Here is a 19,028-nt window from a genome sequence, read left to right as displayed (position 1 = left end):
AAAAAAAAAAGGTCAGTGGTTGCCAGGGGTTGGGGGAAGGAGGGACGATTAGGTGGGGCACAAAGGATTTTCAGAGCAGTGAAACGACTCTGTAAACTCTAATGGTGGATGTGTGTCATTCTCCATTTGGCCAAACCTATAGAATGTGCAAATCAAGAGTGAACCCCAAGGGGCCTCCCTGGTGGTACAAGGGGTTAAGTCTCAGCACTATGAAGCTGTCCACAGCCTCTGCAGCATGAGTTCAATTACCAACCAGCCAGGGAGCTACCCACATGGCACAGCAGACCTCTTCTGTCTCACCTGCTGCCCCCTCAGCAGTGTATTTCAGTCAGTGTGCCTGTTCTGCTCCCCACTCTGTCTCTGGTGAATCCTCTATGCCCCTACACCTCTGACATGTACCCCAGCTCTTGTATGCATAAATAAATAAATGTTAAAAAAACAAACAAAAAAAAAACATTTAAAACAGTAACAGAAATGGCTACGAAACACACTAGTTTATCGATGTACCTATTCCTTCAAGAATAAAAGCAGTATCACAGAAGGGCACAGATTCTGCCCAAGACAATCAAGCTTGTGCAGGCTGCAATGCTCTCTCCAGGGACATGGAGGTCTCTGGTCTGTCCCGCCTCCTCCAGCTCAAGATCTGGAGCAACACCTTCCAGAACATTCAGAACTTGGTATCAGAAATCTGCACACACGAGCACCAGACTCAGAAGGGAGTGCCTGCCACAGCAGCTCCCAGCCACCCTCCACAGAGAGGAGGGGGAGCAAGGGGTGGGGGAGGAGCAGGACTCTCCCTACGTGTCCACAACAAGGCGGCAGAGGTCCCCAGTGGCCAGATGACGCCCACCACACAGCAGGACACACTCAAAGCCAAAGGTGGGCCCTGATTCAAGAGCACCATGTCGGGGGATTACCGTCCTCAGCTGGGAAAAAGTGACAGCTCTTTCACTTGCTCATCTAAGCTCCTCGGAAGAAGGGCTACTTGTTACCTGGGTGAGTGAACGCTACGTCGGAAGCAAGAGAAGAGGCTCCAGGGCCTCTGAGGATGCCTACGAGAGGCTGACAGGAGCCAGGCCAGGACCAGGAAGGTGCACTCTAGTGGGCGGCACTGGGGCGCGCTTACCTCCTGGAAGCCAGGGTCACGTGCCCACTGTCCGCCAGGCTTGCCACGCCCTTGCGGAGAGCCAGACACTGAAGGGAACCAAAGCACCTTCTAGAGGCAAGTGCTGCGGACCAGCACAGCAGTAGACAATGAGGCCGCAGGGGGAGGTGCAGCAGGCAAGGTCTGGCTGCACGCTGCCCCAAGGTCCCTGCAATCACAGAGATCAGTGTGGATTTGCATGCCGCGCGAATGCCCCCGTGCCCCAGGAAGGAGCCGGGGCGGGGCCTCTGAATGGCGCTCACGTTCAAAATGGAAAGTGGAGTGAACCAGTGGAGAGCTCCACCCAGCTGTGAAGGAGGCCGAAGGGCAAGGCTCTTGCTGCCATTCCTCGGTGCAGAAAGAAGGCCAGAGCAGCTCCTGCGCCATGCAGGAAAGGCTCCTTTTCAAGACCAGACCTTTCAACACGAGATTGCGCCTCCTCACGTCTGCCTAGAGGCCGCGAGCCACTCTCCACCAGCCTGGGCTGGAAAGGAGGAAAGGCATGTAGGTACATGGACCCTGCGTGAGGTTCGCCCCGACAGCACTGGTCTGCAATCGACATTTCCCCTGCCCCAGCTCCGCTGTTCCATTCGTAATGAGTCGCCAGGCCCGCTGGAAGCCTAGCACCAGAAGGCCAACCTCGTGCTGTCACGGACCAGCGTCAAAATTCCGTACGCCGAGTACCTATTCCAGGGTAACTAGGCTTGGTCTGCTTCCCAGGTTGTGTAAGTTACTCTTAGCCACTGAATCTTCCCCAGGCCAACAGCCACCCAGGGCCAAACATCAGTACGTTCCCCCCAAGCCACAGCCAGCAACGCCACCTGTGCCCGCCCCGCTGTGTGCATACACCTCCTGCGTCTCCCAGTTGCTTTTAAAAAAATAATCCTCCTTTGGGCAAAGACACGCCTGAAGCCATCCCGCGCTAGTGTCATGTGCGTGACAGAAATCACAAGACCCCGACCCAGCTACCTGCACATGAAGCACATGGAGGGGAAGAGAAAGCAACTCAGCGTGTGAGGGAGGGGACTCTTGAGTTGTAAGTTTGACTCAAATGGGCTTTAAATAATCAGAGAGGAGGGAAAAGAGTCACCTACGAATTATTCTCTAAAGATGAATCATCACAACACGTCCAAAATAAACTTTAAGTCTGGTAGGTTTTCAAAAGGCAAACACGTAAGCCACTCACCCCTCCCGTGCTGAGCAAGAATGCACGGTCCAGCAGGCCAGCCGCGGGGCTCAGCTGCCGGACGGAGAGCAACGTGACCGCACAGGGCCGGCGAGGCGGCCAGGGCCCAGCAGAAGTCCCGCTGTGGGGAGGACGGGTCTGCAGACAGCAGGTCAGGGCACACTGACCTGCCGGGAGGGGGCAGTACTTTAGGGCCACCCCAGGGCCGTCCTGGGTCAGGGCCAGGAAGGAGACGCCAACAGGAAAATTACAAGACCACGAAGCAAAAGGGACTCGTGGCAGACGCTGGATGAGCAAAGGAGGGGGACAGCCCGCCACACTCCTGTGACAGCTGAAGCTGGCCCCCATTATCTCGAGGGAGTCCAATTTCCCAGCCCCAGCAAGACTTTCGGAGGTTCAGATGCTGGAGAGACTTCTAGATCGATGCCAACACACAGGCGCCTCAAAGGGGAGCGGCACCCCAGCATTCAAGAATGGATTACACCACGTGCACGTTAGGCAGGAACTTATCCAGCAGAACCCCCCAAGAAGGTGGCAGTAAATGAAAACCCAGCACTAGAACCACATGAGCAAATGCAAGTGATACCGAACAGCCGCCATCCAAGGTGGCGTGAAATGTGACCACGGGCCAGGAAGCTACTGGGGCCAGGTGGGGTCTCAACCGGCACCTGCAAAGTGCTGACTCGTGAGCAGGTACTGACTAGAGAGCAGACGCTCTAAAAGGACACTGAGGGGTCCCCATCACCCCCAGGCAGGGGCTGGTTAAGGAATTAGCCTGCGACCTCCACACAGGAGGGCAAGGCATGTTTCTGAAAAAAGGTTCCCAGACCTTCAAAGAAAACCAAAAGGCACTTTATCTGCCCACGGAAAAAGCCAAGACCCCAGGACGACAAAAAAGAAAGGTGGACAACAAAAACCACCCTTAGACTCCGACAGACAGGGTGGTTCCCGGAGGGGAGGTCAGGGCTCGTCTGACAGTGTGGTGGCACTAGACCTTGGGTGACCAGTGAAATCAGTTTTGTGAAGGACAGCAAACCAACAAAATCTGACTGAAAAGGAAAAAGAGGAAGAAGAGCCTGGATCCTCAGTGACAGTGCAACTGCCAGCTAGGGCTGCCATCCTCCTGGGAAGTTCCAAACGTAGGGAAATACCCATTTTCTCCAGCAGTGACCATCCCTAGGGACAGCCACCTTCTGTGGTGCGTCTCTGGGTGGCCTTCCTTCCCGGGCCTCGAGAGAATCCCCTGGGAAGCTCTTACAAGCCCACAGCTGAGAACAAAGATTCAGAATCTAGAGGGGGGCTGACCTCCCTTGCCCGAGGTCCACAAATGGGGGAAATACAAGAAGGAAACAACCAACATTTGCTTGAACAGGATAACACAGGCCACTGTCCTGGCTAGGCGGATGGCCCACACCTCAGAGTTTTTGCAGAGGGACTCACTCTGCTTTAGCACCTTGTTTAACAACAAATTTAAAACACATATATTTAACACACATACACCAAAAAAAAAAAAAAATTAAGGTAGCAACATCTCACCTGCTTTATCATTCATTAGCAGCACTCTAGAGCCCACTCAAATTAAAACCAGGTCATTATTCTGACCTTGGTCAGCGTCACTTTGCTGGAAAGCATCAAACACCCGGGTTCTTCCCATGCAGTGCCCCGGTGAGGGGTGCACCCCCGTGCTCTCACTGGCGACCACGACCCTGGGAAAGCAGACCGGCCTTGCTTCTCCCACGCTACTCGGGAAGGCTGGCTGTGTCGTGCGCGTGGACTAGAGAGGGTCACGGAGCCACACAAGCTGTGCTGTGGAGCCAGCCTCTCCGGCCCTGCCCTTCGGGGGAGCCCGCAGCCTCTGCTTTATCTTGTCTCAGAAGGAAAGCAACTCAGGAAGAGTCATCTGGAAACATCAAATCCCCAGAATGTTGTCTGAGTCGTCGCAAGCTCAGAGCCTGGCAGACAGGACGGACAGGACCTGGGCTGCGCAGTGCCTCCCCGCCCAGCAGCTCGTCCTTGCACCAGCCACGAAAATCAAGTGGGCAGAACCACAACCACAGGCTTCCAGACGCCCCGCCCAAAATACCCTTGGGGTATTCCCACAGTCCCAAACACCAGCCCAAGAAACAGGGCTGGAGACCTCAGCTGCTGCCCAGGGCAGAGCTTTCTCCCCGGCGGCCTCAGGAGATCACCTCTGCGGTGCACGCCGGTAGCGTCCCCTCCTCACAGGAGGTACAGAGGGGCACAGGTACTGCACTGGGGGCTCGGCCCCACGTCACGTGCTCTCTTAGAACCACTGAGCCCCCCAGCACCGCAGTGCCCGTGGACGTGGCCAGCGGGGAGAGCTCTTCCTTCTCTGCCCTCTAAACTTGGCTTGTTTCCGGTCCATAAGCGGCAGGTGGTCTCTCCACACGCTCTACCTGAAGCTCACGCCATCTCCGGGAGAACATGCTAGACTCTGTCTCCTGGCATAGGAAAGACAGGAGTGGAAAAGAAACGGGGTGCTTTTGTAAGAATTCCTGGGGCACGGCAGTTTGCACACATCGGGCATGTATCTGAACTTAGGTGCGTCCCAAAACTAAGAACCCATTCCCCATACTCCTAAATTGTCTGGAATCGGGGATCAGTACAAGAGATTTGCCCAGGAGCAGTAGGGGATGGGGAGGGAATAAAGGTGGAATTCAGCCATGTGACCCAACAGCTATGCGCACGCTGTATCCACACTAACATTTCTCCTCCACAGTAGTATTTTCTGGAGTTAAAACATCACAGGCTGATTAGGTTCTCTGGTCCAAAGGAAGATGCTTCTGAAAGCCGAGGGGGGTCTAGAATGGATCTTCAGCCCTGAGCACAGTCTCTAGCTGGGAGGGGCTGGTGAGGGGGGAGCAGGTGGGCGGGTGAGCGAGTGGTGACCTGCAGCCTCATTCAGAGATGCCGGCCGCTGGGATAACTATTTCCTTACAGCTTTCCGCAAGGGTACAAGGATCGGTTTTTCTATTTCCATCAGGAAATACTCCCGATGGAATTTCCCCTTTGGGGAAGGAAGACAAACATCTGAGGTCCAAAGAACAAAGCTTCCAGGACGGCCCGCGGTGTGCCTGTGACACTGGCAGGCAGCAGTCCCCTGCACACAGCCCCTCCCTCTCTAAACCTCACCCAGGGACTTTCTTGCACCAGTTTTCTGGTGAACCCGAGGGGCAGAACTACCCCGCAGAGTTCTAGGAACTGAAGAACACGTACACGGAAGCCGGGAGGCTCCGTGGGTTGCTGTCCTGAAAACTGATGCCATGACAGAAACCACCAGAACAGCCCTGTCTGGTGTCCTGCCTGGCCCCAATTTGCTCTGGAAAAGCTGGCCTGATGTCCGAAAATAACAAAACTGTACGAGAAAATGACAAACCTCATGTTTGGCATTTCAATAATCTGCCTTTAAGACGCATGAGTTGTGACTCATTTGGTGCAGATAACTTGTCCCGTTTAAATAAATGCCTTTTAAATTATCATTTGCTAGCAATCTCCCACATCAGGCACCTGTGAGCTCAGTCTTTAAAGTCACAGGGCAAGCCCAACAGAGTCGCCTGCACCTGTCCTTGAGGAAGTCGGTAGGCCTAGAAACACCCAGTTAAGTGCTTGTACTAAGAACCTGAATTAAATCCTGGTTGTAACTCTAAGTGAATCTCAAAGTGGAGATTCTAACAGGCTGGCAACCTCCCATACTCACACACACGAGAGAGGGAGAATAAGCAGCGCTTGTGAATGGATGCAGCATAAAGAACAAGCGGGCGCAGAATCCTCTGGACACCGCCTGACCACGCCAGGCCTTGCGAGGCCTTCGCTGCCAACAGAAACATAAATCCCCAAAGTTCTCTTCTCTGCACACAGCCCGCACCCTCGCGGTTTTATTAGGACCTTGCAGGTGATGTTTGTGAGGCAGAAAACTCCAGTGGGATGTTTAGGATATGGATGCTTTGGGTTAAATATTCCAGCTGGTTTGATTTCCCAAGACTTAAATGACTAACAAACAACGAATAAAATTCTTCAAGTCTCAGATTCACCAGGATAAACAAATGTTGTGTCTCCCCCCCGCACCCCAGCTCCACCCTAAATCATTGCTGTCTTAGTTTTTAGATGGGGGAGAGAGGGAACATGCTACAAAACAAGTCTGTAATCCACCTTCAGCGACATTTTACTTAGACCACATACCGATTGTTTTTAATCACTTTTTCTAGACTAGGTCATCAAAACCAAAACAAAATTACGAGGCCTTCTAACACAAACCCAGAGATGTAGAACCCATTTCTGCTCATTTCCTCTTTGCCCCTCCCTTCTGGAAAAGTCCCTCAAATAAGGTGAAACCCTCAGCCCTTTTCCATCACCACTCAACATCAAACCTTACAGGCCATTTTGAAAGGGCAATGAAAACCACACAAAGCAGAGTCATTCTCATCTTCGTGCCAAAGCCCCGTGGCCTCACAGTCTCCTCCCTCCGACCCCCCTGGACTGAGGGACTCCGTGACTGACCGCACATCCTCGCACAGAGAGGATCAGCCCTGGCTCAGCACGCAGGCCGCTCCTTCCAGGCCAAGGGCGCCAGGAAACTCCATTAGACAAGAACAGGCAGCTGGGATCACGGTCTGGGCTGTCCTGACTACATGTAACTGTTCATGTCCTTGGGCAAGAGCCACCTGGTGAGTTTTCTGGCCAGTTAGAACCATCTTTGCTGTAACTAATAAATTCAGGGTGACCTTTCATCACAATGGTGGGGACCACCCAACCTTCTGGAGACGGTCACATGGACAACGCCTGTCAGGCACTGTAGACAAAACCATCGGTGGTCTTCACCACAGAGGGCAGGCGGTAGAGAAGCCAGGCCAGGGGTCCCACAGACCAAGCGGCATCGGGACGGCACGGCTGGCTGAGCGGAACCCACACCCTCTGCCATGGAGCTCGGGGCCAACACGGGGCTCGGCCTCCCGGCCAGGTGTGCAATGACCGAGTTCTGGCCATGAGGACCGTGGGCTCCGTATCAGGGGCAGCCTGGGCTCATGGAAATTGGCCCAGGAGCCTCACTTTTTGCCCCCACCAAGACATAGGACAGACAGACACAGCCATGAGAGGGTGCAAGGAGGAGGCGCAGGAGAGAAAAGCAAGCTGGCTCCCGAGTCCCTACTGGGAGAAAATGGCCCTCAGGGCTGGGGAGCAGTGAGCAAGGGACACACGCCCGCAGAGTCTGAGCCGTCGGGAAGTAAGGAGAGTTTTCCAGCAGCTGACACCATGGATTCTGTGGGCCACTCCTGCTCAGCGGCAGGAGGATTTGGAGTCTCTGGAGCGGTCTGCTCCGGCGGAACTAGGACTGGGGTTGAGGAAGGTTACTTGTGAACCACCATTAATCCCCACCATAAAATATTAGCTGGTATAAATCACCACACTTCCTTTACCAAGGGCACCATAATTCACTGGAAAGCGCGACGCCAGCACAGGAAGCTGTCTCAGAGGGACTAGGAGGCCATCTCGGGGGGACTAGGAAGCTGTCATGGAGTCGCCTCGCAGAGGACAGTGAGTGATGGGCAGGCGGGGCGCGAGCCCAGCTTCCTCAGCTGTCTGTCTTCCCTCGGTAGAACTCGAGCTCCGCTTTCCCCTACGGAAGTGGCATGTGTCCACTCGCCGTATGAAGACAACAGGACAGGCGGGGCACTTCCCTTTTTGCTCAATCAAGACCCAAAGTGGACACACATACCCCCACCCCAGCAGCAGCAGCTGTCACTGCTGGCATGTCCCTCTCCTGCTCCGCTGTGCTTGCTGGATCTCAACGGATAATGTCCTTCCTTGCAAAGTAATGACAGGGACGAAGTAGGAATGAATTCAGTCAATTAATAAAAGAAATTAACACTTTAAGTACCTACTACTTGCCGGGCTACTTTCACCTACTTCGTTCCACTTAAGCTCTGCAACAAGGAAGTCGGCACCATAATTTCCTATTTTGCAAATAAGGGAGGAGGGAAGGTTTAAAATCCTCGCAAAGGATTCGAGGCAACGACAGAGCCAGACAACCAAGATCCCAGCGCAAGACATCTGACTCCGGAATTTAAGACTTTCCATTGCAAAATGCTGTGTGTGATCCATGAGAGGTTGCCACGGTTCATCGATGAGCAAAGGGGGAAAGGAATTACCACCTGCGGGGTCGCCTCCACCAAAAGTCAGACAGACTTTTCTCAGTGGTACAGCTCGGCCTCCTGTGTCTTGGTGGGAGCTGGAGGTCAATACCATAACTTAAAGGGCGTGTAGTGTTTTGCTAGAGAGCAGTGAGCCCTGAAGGCGAGGAGAAGCTGCAGTTTTTGCCCAGGTCCTTCATCCCTCCCTTACTGGAGACCAAGTCTTAAGTGTCTGCCTTCTTCTTAACTGGATAAGCATCAATCACTGCTTCCCCTTTGACGAGCTGGGAGGATGTAGTTTGGGGGCTCCATCCAATTCCAGGTTTATCAGTGAACATGTCCTCTCTAAGAACCTCACCTTTACTCTCAGAGGAAGGATAAGGTCAGCCTCTTCTTATCTGTCTGTCATGTGGAGTCTTCCATCTCATCCTTGACACCCCAGGTTCTAAAACCCAGGATAAATATTCCTGGTCCCCTTCATTATTCTTCGGAATTTACAACCATGTGAGTACCCGAGGTTACTAGAGTCATTGTTTTCCTTGCTAACCTGTCTGATGCTGTTTTAATGACCCGCCCAGCCCAAGAAGGAACCCAGAGGGGTGGGGGTAGTTTCTTTTTGCACCCGACACAATTTTTATGTCCTCCAAATATCCATTTTAGTGACTCTACGGTTCTCAAGTTTCCCATCCCTCCACTACTGTCACATTTCCGCAAGATCAACATCTGCATTGTCCCCTTGACAGGACAGTGGGTTTTGAGCTGCAATGCCGAGAATTTAGAGCAGACACCCAGGACAGGAAGGGCCCCACTCTTACAAGATCTGGGCTGACTGCTGCCTCCCTCAGGAAAATAAATAGTTCTTTTTACCTATGATGCTTTTGTTTCCACAAGAATTATTTCATTTTTTTTTTAACCAAGTCTTATGATTTCTAAATGTTCATTTTGAAAGATATCGCATTTCTAAGTTCAGTGAAACAAGTGTATGTCAAGGAAATTGAAACACAGGCATAGTGTCAGTGGAATAACATGTTCAACCTGCATCAACAATGGTGGCATGGTTCAGGAAGGGATGGAAAACCCTTTTTAATACTATTCTTTCCTCTTAAGGAACTGGTGAAGATCACAGACAATTTGTAGTTTGTACAGTAACTAGTATTTCACTTCAACAATCATTTACTTAGCTAGAATTCTTAAAAATCAAATGTAGGCAAACTACTCTCAAAAATCAACATCAATTCTTGCCAGCAGTTTGTTTGTTTTTTTTTTAAGAGCATTAAATTAAGCTATATTTGAAGACTCAAAATATCCAAAGATCAATATTCTTAGGTTGGCGTGAGTTTTCATAACTCATGTCAAGACTAGGTGACTAACGGTTATCTTTACAACAACTTAAATGCATTTTTGATGACAATGTCCTATCGGAGACACTCCTATTTAAAATGGAATTTCAACATCAAATACTTTTACCAAAAATAAATTTCTGTAGGTGACCTTTCAGATGAGGGAAACCATCAAAGCCAGGTTCTATTGATTGCAAAGGTCAAAACCTTTCTCCTTCCTTTTGAAAACCTGCCGTGCACTGAAGCCTTCTCCTTCAAGTGCCGCATCATGGAAATTCACGGCGTTATTTTTAAGCCTTACCTTCAGGTAGGACCCGTAATATTTGGTCACGTATGGGCTGTCACACTGACTCAGCACTGTGATTTCTTGCTGGATGTCCTCTATCTCATCCTCAGCTTCTTCCAGATCAATGATTTTTATGGCAACCACTTTCTGAGTCCGATTGTCAATGCCTTTGAACACCTCGCCAAAAGAGCCCTTTCCAATTTTCTCCAGTTTTGTAAAAAGCTCTTCCGGATCCGCTTTCAGGTTCTGTAGGAGAGAGAAAAAGGAGGTTTACTTCAATAATCCAGCACCGTGACTGTTATTCCCTGTCTTAGGGTCCAGACCATGGTATGCTAAGGCTGGTGTGCTCCCACCTAGGGGCAGGCTGGCAGTGAGCCTGGGGCTTTGGGCAGGATGGAGAGACTTCCAAGGCTCCCCTTCGTGTGTGCTTTAGACCACAAAACACAGCAAGTGACAGAACAAGAGGAAGGACCCAGCTGGGATATACAAACCGGGTAAGGCGCCAGCATTTGTGAAAGTAAACAAATATCAAAACATCTATTTGAATGTGTTATAAAAGATATTAATTTTCCAGCAGAAAAATCACTCTAATCCAGCCAAGTAATAAATCTACCTATTCTCTCCTCCCCCACAAATTTTCTAAATTTAAGATGGTCTATACTAAAACATAGGTTAACCAGCTACCTCTCTTTTAACAGGGGGAAATTATACCCCAAACTTAACTTCCTTAGCAGGCCCTGTTTTAAAGTCCAACAAATACTGTCCTAAGCATCTTAACGAGAGCCACTGTCTTGGCCCAAATTCCAACCAGGTCCCAGAGAAGCCACAGCTGCCTCCTTTCGTCGTGTCAATGTCTTAGCAACTTCTGCAAGTTCTTGACCACCAACCTGAGCAGTTGAACATGCAACAGCACACACCGGAGGGCCCCCCATCCTAAGGGCTCCCTGACCAGAGAAGTGAGTGAACCCTGAATTCTCAGTGGGCCTCACCTGCCATCCTAGTACAGACCCAGCTCCTTGAAGGGGAGCCGCCATTTTCTCCCCCCACTTACAGGCAGCCCCCTTGGATTGCAAGTGCCAGCCGGCTATGAACCCAACCTCCTGCGTGGAGAGCACAGCTGGGCAGGAGCACGATGGATATATAGAGGGGAGACACACGTGAAGAGGGGACTGGAGGAGCCAAGTGGAGAAGACAGGTAGTGGCACTTGGCAAAAAGACACATGGGAGGCTGCTCCGGTCCTTGGCAGACACAACGGAAGCTGTAGTCTTGACCTTGCAGTGGATTCTGTGGTATATTTTTTAATTTTGTCCCAGCTATCTGGGACCCTCCCCCCAAGCCCCTTTCTTGTGGTTCTCCACCAGAAGGTGCTTAGACGTGTGGCAAGCTTTCAGGACTGAGTGGCCCCGCTGCAGACCAAGCCTGCTTGTCTGGTCACTTGCCTACGAGGCGTAATTTTGAGGGTTCTACAGGGAATCTATTGTTTGAAATCCTTTCTCTTCTCTGCTCTACCTACTAGGCCCCCTCAACAGTGCTACTAAACACCTTCCACACTCACAGCCTGCTTCCTTTGTCCTTGTATACAGACAGCATCCCTTCAGTTTGGGGTCCCTGGGTACCTCTCGGTCGCAAACTGACAATCCTCAGGGGCCTCCAGAAGTGTTTGGGGTGCTGCTCACAAATACCAAGGGATGACACCAACAATGAGCCAGCTGAGGATGCTCCCCATCTCACTGGGAGGAGCTGCGGCCAAAGGCTCCGCCTGGAACCCCCAGAGTGAGAAGCCTGGAAGCCGCTGACCCCACAGACAAGGGGCCAGTCCACAAAGTCTGCTAGTTCCACGAAGAAACTGAAATTGTGGGCCTCCCGGGTGGTGCAGCAGGTTGAGCGCAGCACTATGAAGCTGCCTGCAGCCTCTGCAGTGCGGGTTCCATTCCCAGCTGGCCAGGGAGATCCCCACATGGCGCGGGAGACCTCTCCTGTTGCGCCCGCTGCTCTCCTCAGCAGTGCTTTTGGTCTGTCTGCCTGTTCTGTTCCCCGCTCTGTCTCTGGTGAATCCTCTCACCCTCCTGCGCCTCTGCCTATACCCCGATTCTTGTAAAAAAAAAGAAACTGAAATTGTTACAGGAAAAGGAGCGAGTAGAGGCAGGAGGAAGACAGTTGAAAAGGAGGAGGAACAGCAGGTGCAGGAAGAGGAGGGACCCGCCGGTCCGTGAAGGCCCACAGTCACGAGCTGTGCCGCGGGCAGCGTCCTGCGTCCCGAGCCGGGGGCTAACCCAGGCGAGCACTGACTTGCTCTCAGGGCGGAAACCACCAGCCCAAAACAGCGCCCTACACGCTGGGACTGTCAGCCACTGCGATATTTGGGTCGTGCTGGGGCACCCCAGCACAAATCCCAGAAAGCCCAGATACCTGGCTGAGTTGGGGGCCCAGCAATGCAAGAGGCCCTGTTCTGAGACCGCACACAGGCACCCCACCAACACTGTCAGCAAAAATGAACAGAGCAAGGGCTGAGTGCCAGGCCGGCTGTGGTCTATCCACAGTGAGAAATGCGCCCTGGGGCTCCCGGGACAAAAGCACACGGAAGAAAAGACCACGTGCGTCTTCAGCAGGCTCAGAAAGGCCTTTCATACCCTGTGTCCTGACCTCCCTGCGCAGGAGGAGGGAGGCACCCTCCTCTTCTTCAAGGTCAGTCCTAAAAACTGGGCTTTTGAATCCATCCTGTGCTTTGGGATGTGACTTTATCAATAATCTCTTCTGGGCCCCTCGTCCAAGCTGCCCCTGCCTGGGACAGTGTGCTCAGTTCTCCCCCATCTGAACACACAAAAGCACCCGCTGCGTGCACCCAGGCCACCTCCTCCTTCAAAGAGCCCAGACAGCACGAGACCTGCCCCCTGTCCAGCCTCTCACCGGCCTCTGCAGTGGCCTAAAGCCCCGGACCAAATGGGCAGCGCCCTGCAGCAGCTCCTCGGCAGCCACACCAGCCCCTCCTGAGTGCCCAGCCTCAGCATCTGCAACCTGCTGTTGCTCATCTTCAGTCCCTGAGGCCCAGAGTCTCCAGGCCACCCCAGCTGTGCTGCCCAAGCCCCGGTCTTCAAGGGAACCGAGGTCCAGTTCCAGGCTCAACCACCCACCCTCTCTCTGCTCCACTCCCAGGGTCGTCACTCACCAGACAGTTCCATGGTCTGGGACCACGTTCCCCCCATCCTGGCTGATCAGAAACACCTGGGACACTTAAGCAGTCACCCCAAAACGCTTGCAGATGCATGGGTGGGGCATAACCCACATTTTTCAAAAACCCAACTGATGCTGATGAACAGACACTGGAGGGAAAACAGCTCAAATTACTGCGTATGTGGCAACTACTGATACTGTCTGCTCCAGTCCTGCCTCTTGAATTCTCACTCACAAGGTCAACATGCTGCACCGGAAGGCCCCACCGCCCTGCTGAACTGGCCAGCCCCCGCCGCTGACCTCTCTGCTGGGTGGCAGGCCGAGGGCACTGAGGACCACGTCTCCTCACCTCTACACCCCAGTGCCGGACACAACGACTGAGTCTTCCTCTTCCCAGAACAACTGTCCAATTCACCAACAGGCCATGGACCTCAAGTGATGCCTAGAGGCAGGGGCTGTCCACCCAAGGCCCTGACAGGGGTACCAGGCTGCCTGGGAACCACAGGGAGCAGCTCCTGCTTCGCTTCGTGCTTTCCCACCTGAAACAGGATCCTCACACCAGTTACCTCGCTCCTCTCTGGCCACAATGGGGGGCGGGGGCGCCAAGGATGTCTTTTCTGTTCACAGCTCTCTGAACCAAGAGAAGCCAGATCCCAGGAGCTGCACGCGGCACCCCAGCCACAGGGCCTCGCTCTCCCAGAGCACAGGGACGAGGCTGATGCTGTGCCCCGGGGGAACCTTTGCCATCCTTCCCTGCCCCCCAACTGCAGCCACCTAGTAACCGGCCCCGCACACCAGTTCTCTGCCTCTCGTCCCCAAGGGGGTGTGCGTATACACTAGTTCATTTGGGGCTGGTTTATGATCTCCAAACCTTTATTCATCAGGTGCATGTCCTCAAACAGCAACTGTCTCCAGTTAGCTCAAAGAATTGACAGATCTTTCCCAATCCTCAAATACACTAAAGCCTCATTCCACGCTTCCTGATGAAAGACTGTGTTCGAATCTGAGCCTAAGCGACAGGTTTACAGACACAGGTTTTCCTCCCCAGGACGGCAAACAGCCTAATCACCTGGAGGAGAGTCCCCCCACCTGTCCCGGGGCGAACACCCCCTCTGCGGAGGGCGGCGGGCAACCCGTCTACCCGCGCGGCTTTAGCTGTTCACAATTAAGGGAACGCATCATCTCCCCCACAGCAGACGCGCATCTCAGCCCGTCTGAGTAACTGTTCTACAACATCTGACAAAAATAGAACAAAGCGTTAAATCCAAGGCGCTTCAATGTCTAGGCCTACGATGCCAACCGTCTACGAGTCTTCCTAACACTGTTCTGCAACGTCAGGGATCCCAGTACCAGCAGCCCAAGTCAACTTTCTGTGGATGGTTGAAATAGGGCCTTGTAGGGTGAAAAGTATCCGGCTTTCCTGCCCTCCTGCCATTAGGACGGATGAGGGAACCCTGGGGTCCTGAACGCATGCCTGATGGCGGCACCTGAAGTGGGCACACCTGGGCTGAGAGACGGAGTTTACAAGGGCGGCGTCACGGGGACGCCAGCAGAAGCCAAGAACGAGCAGAAGCCGAGAGCACACCAGAAAGCCCAGAGAGAGTGAGGATTTGCTGGGGGCTGCCAGCCTCCGGGCCCCCCAGCACCCCTGCCTGCCCTATGCCTGGTAAATCTAAATAAAAGACCTGCAGAAGCCACTGAGGACTCTGACTCCTCCTTCACCCGGTCTGCTGGGTCAGAAAACCTGCCCTGTGGCCTGTTCCTGCCCCTGCAGACCTACTCTAGCTAATTGTTTATTAAAAAAAAAAAAAAAAAAACTGAAAATGGGAGGAAAATGACCGCAATCCTGGGCCAATCTATTGTTTCTGGCCTGGGTATCCAACAAACAGCCCAGGAGGGTAAGTGAAAAGTATCAGGCTTTTCCGCCCTCCTGCCAATAGCATTAATGACGGATCCCTGCGGTCCTACACGCATGCCTGGTGGCGGGCTCCTGGAATAGGGTGTGGGCACGCGTAAGTGGGTGCACCTGGGCTGAGAGGCTGGGCTTATATGGGCGGCATCACGGGGACGCCGGGAGAGGCGCAGAGCCAGCAGAGCAGCAAAGGAGAAGCAGAGAAGAGGCCGCGACAGAACGCCAGAGGCCAGAAAGAGTGAAGATTCGCCAGGGGCTGGAAGCCTGCCAGCCTCCTGGGCCCCCTGCCTGCCGTGTACCTGGGTGCCACACTACAAATGGTGGAAAAAGCTCAATAAAAGCCTGAAAAGCTGCCGAGGGCTCCAGGACTCTCTACCCGTCTGCCCGGATCACAGAGAACCTGCTCCGTGCCTTGCTGGCTCTACAAGCCCCCACACCCCTGCCCCTCTCGGTACATGGGGAAACCGGCATCCGAAGCTCTGTGAGGTCAGAGACCAGGGAGAAGCCACGCTGCCCGGGGAGCGGGGCTGACACTCCACGCCGGCGCCTCCTGCACATGTGCTCCTGGGTGTGCGGGGAGAGGGTCTGGGCAGGCGTCACCTGGAGAGGCCCCCCCACACGAGTCCAGTTCTTTCTAGGCTCAGACTGAACAGGAGCCCCCCCGGGGCTGTGGCTACACCCCTGCTCCCAGCGCCCTGTGGGGTGTCCAGCTCCCAGCCATACTGCCTGGGGACAGCGCCAGGCCCATGGGTCGCACGATCCCACCCAGATATAGCTTCTGTGGCCCCAAGCCCTCACCAGGCTCTCCAGGGGTGGCTGGGTGCACTTTCTTCAGTGGCTGAAAGATGGGGGCTGGGGCCCAGGCGCCAAGGCAAAGACAGGACACAGGAAGGCCTGGCTGAGCAAGCACTTGATGAAAAACACACAATGCATTCCAAATAAATTACACAGCTCGCACTGAGAAATGAATCGTGGCACCTCCTCTATTAAAACCAAAGGCAAGCAACAAGCAAGGCACAGCACACCCTGAACTTGCCCTAAGTAGTAACCTGGAGCAGCCCGTTGCCCCGCCCCGCCCACGCTCGCCAGGGAAGGCTCCAGGTGAAGCCAGTTCCCTGGGCGTTCCTCCCCAGGACAGGGGAAGCAGAAGCCCCAGAACTCAGCCAGGAACACGAACCCGCAGGGGTGGGGTTCAGGCCGGCTCTGTCTGCACCGGGGTCATCCCCAGCACCAGGCAGGCCTTCAAAGCCACGCTGGGCCTGGTGCCTGGCGCGAGAAGAGCCGCCTGGGCCCAGCAGCTGTCCTGCCACCTCCAGTTCCCCAAGGTGAGCTCACCCCTTCTATCTGTTTTGAAAGCACGTGCAGTAACCAAGAGGCGGGGAACTCGGACTTTTCCAAAACTCAAACCAGCTCTGGCCTGTAATACCACAGCCCCGTCCCTGGAAGCCCCGCAGCCTTCAGAGGCTCACCTGGCCATCACCTCCGTGTCCCCCCGCCCCGGGCACCCGGCTTCCCTTCCTTCTCAGTGTCCCCCGCACCCAGCTGCAAGAATCTCATGGTTACTGAGAAATCCACAGTAAGGACAGACTTTGCCCTGCCCCCCAACCCGACACAACTCCTGGAAGACACCAGAGGGAAACGCAAGCGAGGGGACACGGGTGTCCAGGGGGCAGAGGGAGCAGAGGAAGGGGTAGGAACGGGCGTAAGAAAGAGCATTCCCCACACCCCAGCACCGCCACTATCCACCAATAGACGGCAGCACGGGCTGTTTACCCTGGCTCGGCCTCGGCCCACTGGACCTGCTGGTTCCCACGGCCGCACCCCAGCCCCGGGGTGTCCCCTCTCTTCCACAGGAGGGCGGGTCAAGGGCCATGACACTAAGAGGCCTCGCAAAGGGTAATGCACATGGCCCAGCTTTGCTCCGAGGCCGCTCCCCTCCAGGCTGCCACACTGATGGGCAACCCCGGGGCCCCTGGGGCGGGGGTGACTGCCGACACCGCGAAGTGCTGGCCAGACGGGCACACACCACGGCGCCAGCACTGACAGCCGTTTTCAAACGTCAAACCTCTAAAACCACTGAACTGCATATTCTCGATAGGTTAATTATGTAACAGGTGAATTACATCGCAATAAAGATTTTTTTATAAGTCAAAAAAAAGTCAAACCTCAAACCACTGTATGACCCAGCGCCGACCCCCAGAGAAGCAGCACACCCAGCCACACACGGACACGCGGCCACACACGGACACGCAGCAGGCACCGTGGAAACCACCGCGCCCGGCTCCGGGACAGGCGGGGCGCTCACCTGGGAGGCGGCTCGGCAGAGAGGGGAGGAACCAGCCCTGCAGCACGTCCCGACCCCGAAACACCTGCTCGGGGACAGAAGCCGGTCGCGAGAGACCACATTCCGTGCAGCTCCATTATGGGAAATGGCCAGAAAAGGCAAATACTGATGAAGACAGAAAGGAGATAAAGGGGTGTTTGGGGCCAGGGGTGAAGGGTTCTAAACTTATTAGGGTGACGGCTGTACCACTGGACAGGTTCGAGGAAAACACTGCACTGCAAAGATGTGGGCTGAGGCTCCCCAGTGAGGTGCAGCGTCTGTCTCAGTCCACGGCAGTGGAGAGAAGGTGCTTCCCTCGCATTCTCCCAGCAGCGGCACCAGGGAGCGGGGTGCAGGCAGAGGCAGGGTGGGTTATCGCGCCAGACGAGGTGAGAGGTGAGGGCACAGGAAATGACCTCATGTAAAATGCTTTCTCAAATTCTCTCCGCAAAGGTGTCATTCTTGACTTAGAAGCGGCCAATTTATTTTTTTTATAATTTTATTTTTTTTTAAAGATTTATACAAGAACCGGGGTACAGGCCAGATGCACGGGAGCGTGAGAGGAGTCACCAGGGACAGAGCGGGGAACAGAACAGGCAGACTGGCGAAATACACTGCGAGACAGGAGAGGTCTGCTGTGCCATGTGGGACCCTCGCCGGCCGGCCGGGATCGAACCCGCGCTGCAGAGGCTGCGGACAGCTTCACAGTGCGGCGCTCAACCACCTGCGCCACCAGGGAGGCCCAGAAGCGGCCAATCTAATACACACACCAGACACTGTCCCAGAAGAAGCAGACACCAGCGGGCGCAGTGACAAGAGGGGCCCTGCTGCCCTGCACCCTGAGCCCCAACTGTCTCCTGAAGGTGCCAGGAAGAGGGGGTCTCAACAGACCACGAGGATGACGGAGGCACTGCCTCAACCCTGCTCTGCAACACAGGCCCACGTTTTCTCAACTAGAATTGTGGCAAATACCGCGGGAGCCGAACCGCCCGGCGAGCTGGGGTCCAGCCGAGCACGTCCACTTAATCCCGGGGTCAGCGGCACCTGCATCTGCCGTCCAGGCTCAGAGAGCCACGCACTTCCCGCGAACGGGGAGCACCGGCCTTGGGAGACACACTGGTTCAAATCTTTCCTTTCCCGCACACCTGCTTTATGATCTTGGGCAACTACATCGCACCTTCGTGCTGTGGTTTCCTCGTCTTTGAAGAGGTGAGGATGCCACGAGCTGGTCTCCTTTCGTTACAGGCCACTGACAACTTGTCACTCCCGACCCAGCTCGGAGACTGAGGGCCTCACAGGCTGCCTTTCGGGATGTGGGTCAGCTCTCAGGACTTGATGTCTCCTTGGTCGCAGTGCACGGGCCCCAGCGTTGACAGGCAGGGCGGCCACATCAAAGCCTCACCATGAGTGCGTAAATGAGCCGCCTTTGGGGAGTGTGCAAACCTCACAAATACTGCTGAGTCAGGACTGGTCCAGCCAACTCTCCGATCTGCTAGGTAAACAGGCAAAAGGACCC

General features: G+C 54.3%; 1 protein-coding gene across 2 annotated transcripts in view; it reads right to left on the bottom strand.

Moving 5' to 3' along the window:
- STK24 (serine/threonine kinase 24) overlaps nucleotides 1–19,028 on the bottom strand; it is a 72,525-nt gene that overhangs the window by 30,981 nt on the left and 22,516 nt on the right. Inside the window, exons 1-2 of one of the 2 annotated variants that reach the window (XM_037528765.2) lie at nucleotides 13,273–13,386; nucleotides 10,121–10,351 (exon numbers count right to left, since the gene is read on the bottom strand). In XM_037528765.2, coding sequence (XP_037384662.1) covers nucleotides 10,121–10,351; nucleotides 13,273–13,371 — 330 coding nt within the window. In that variant the 5' untranslated portion in view covers nucleotides 13,372–13,386. Of the gene's footprint in view, nucleotides 1–10,120; nucleotides 10,352–13,272; nucleotides 13,387–19,028 lie in introns of those variants that run through there. The other variant, XM_037528766.2, reaches the window with a different exon arrangement.

The sequence above is a fragment of the Talpa occidentalis genome, unplaced genomic scaffold (assembly GCF_014898055.3).
Source record: "Talpa occidentalis isolate TD23 unplaced genomic scaffold, MPIMG_talOcc4v2.1 talOcc4.5, whole genome shotgun sequence".
NCBI classification, from domain to species: Eukaryota; Metazoa; Chordata; class Mammalia; order Eulipotyphla; family Talpidae; genus Talpa; species Talpa occidentalis.
Note: the sequence above shows the minus strand (reverse complement) of the source record. Positions and strands in the feature narration are given on the sequence as shown.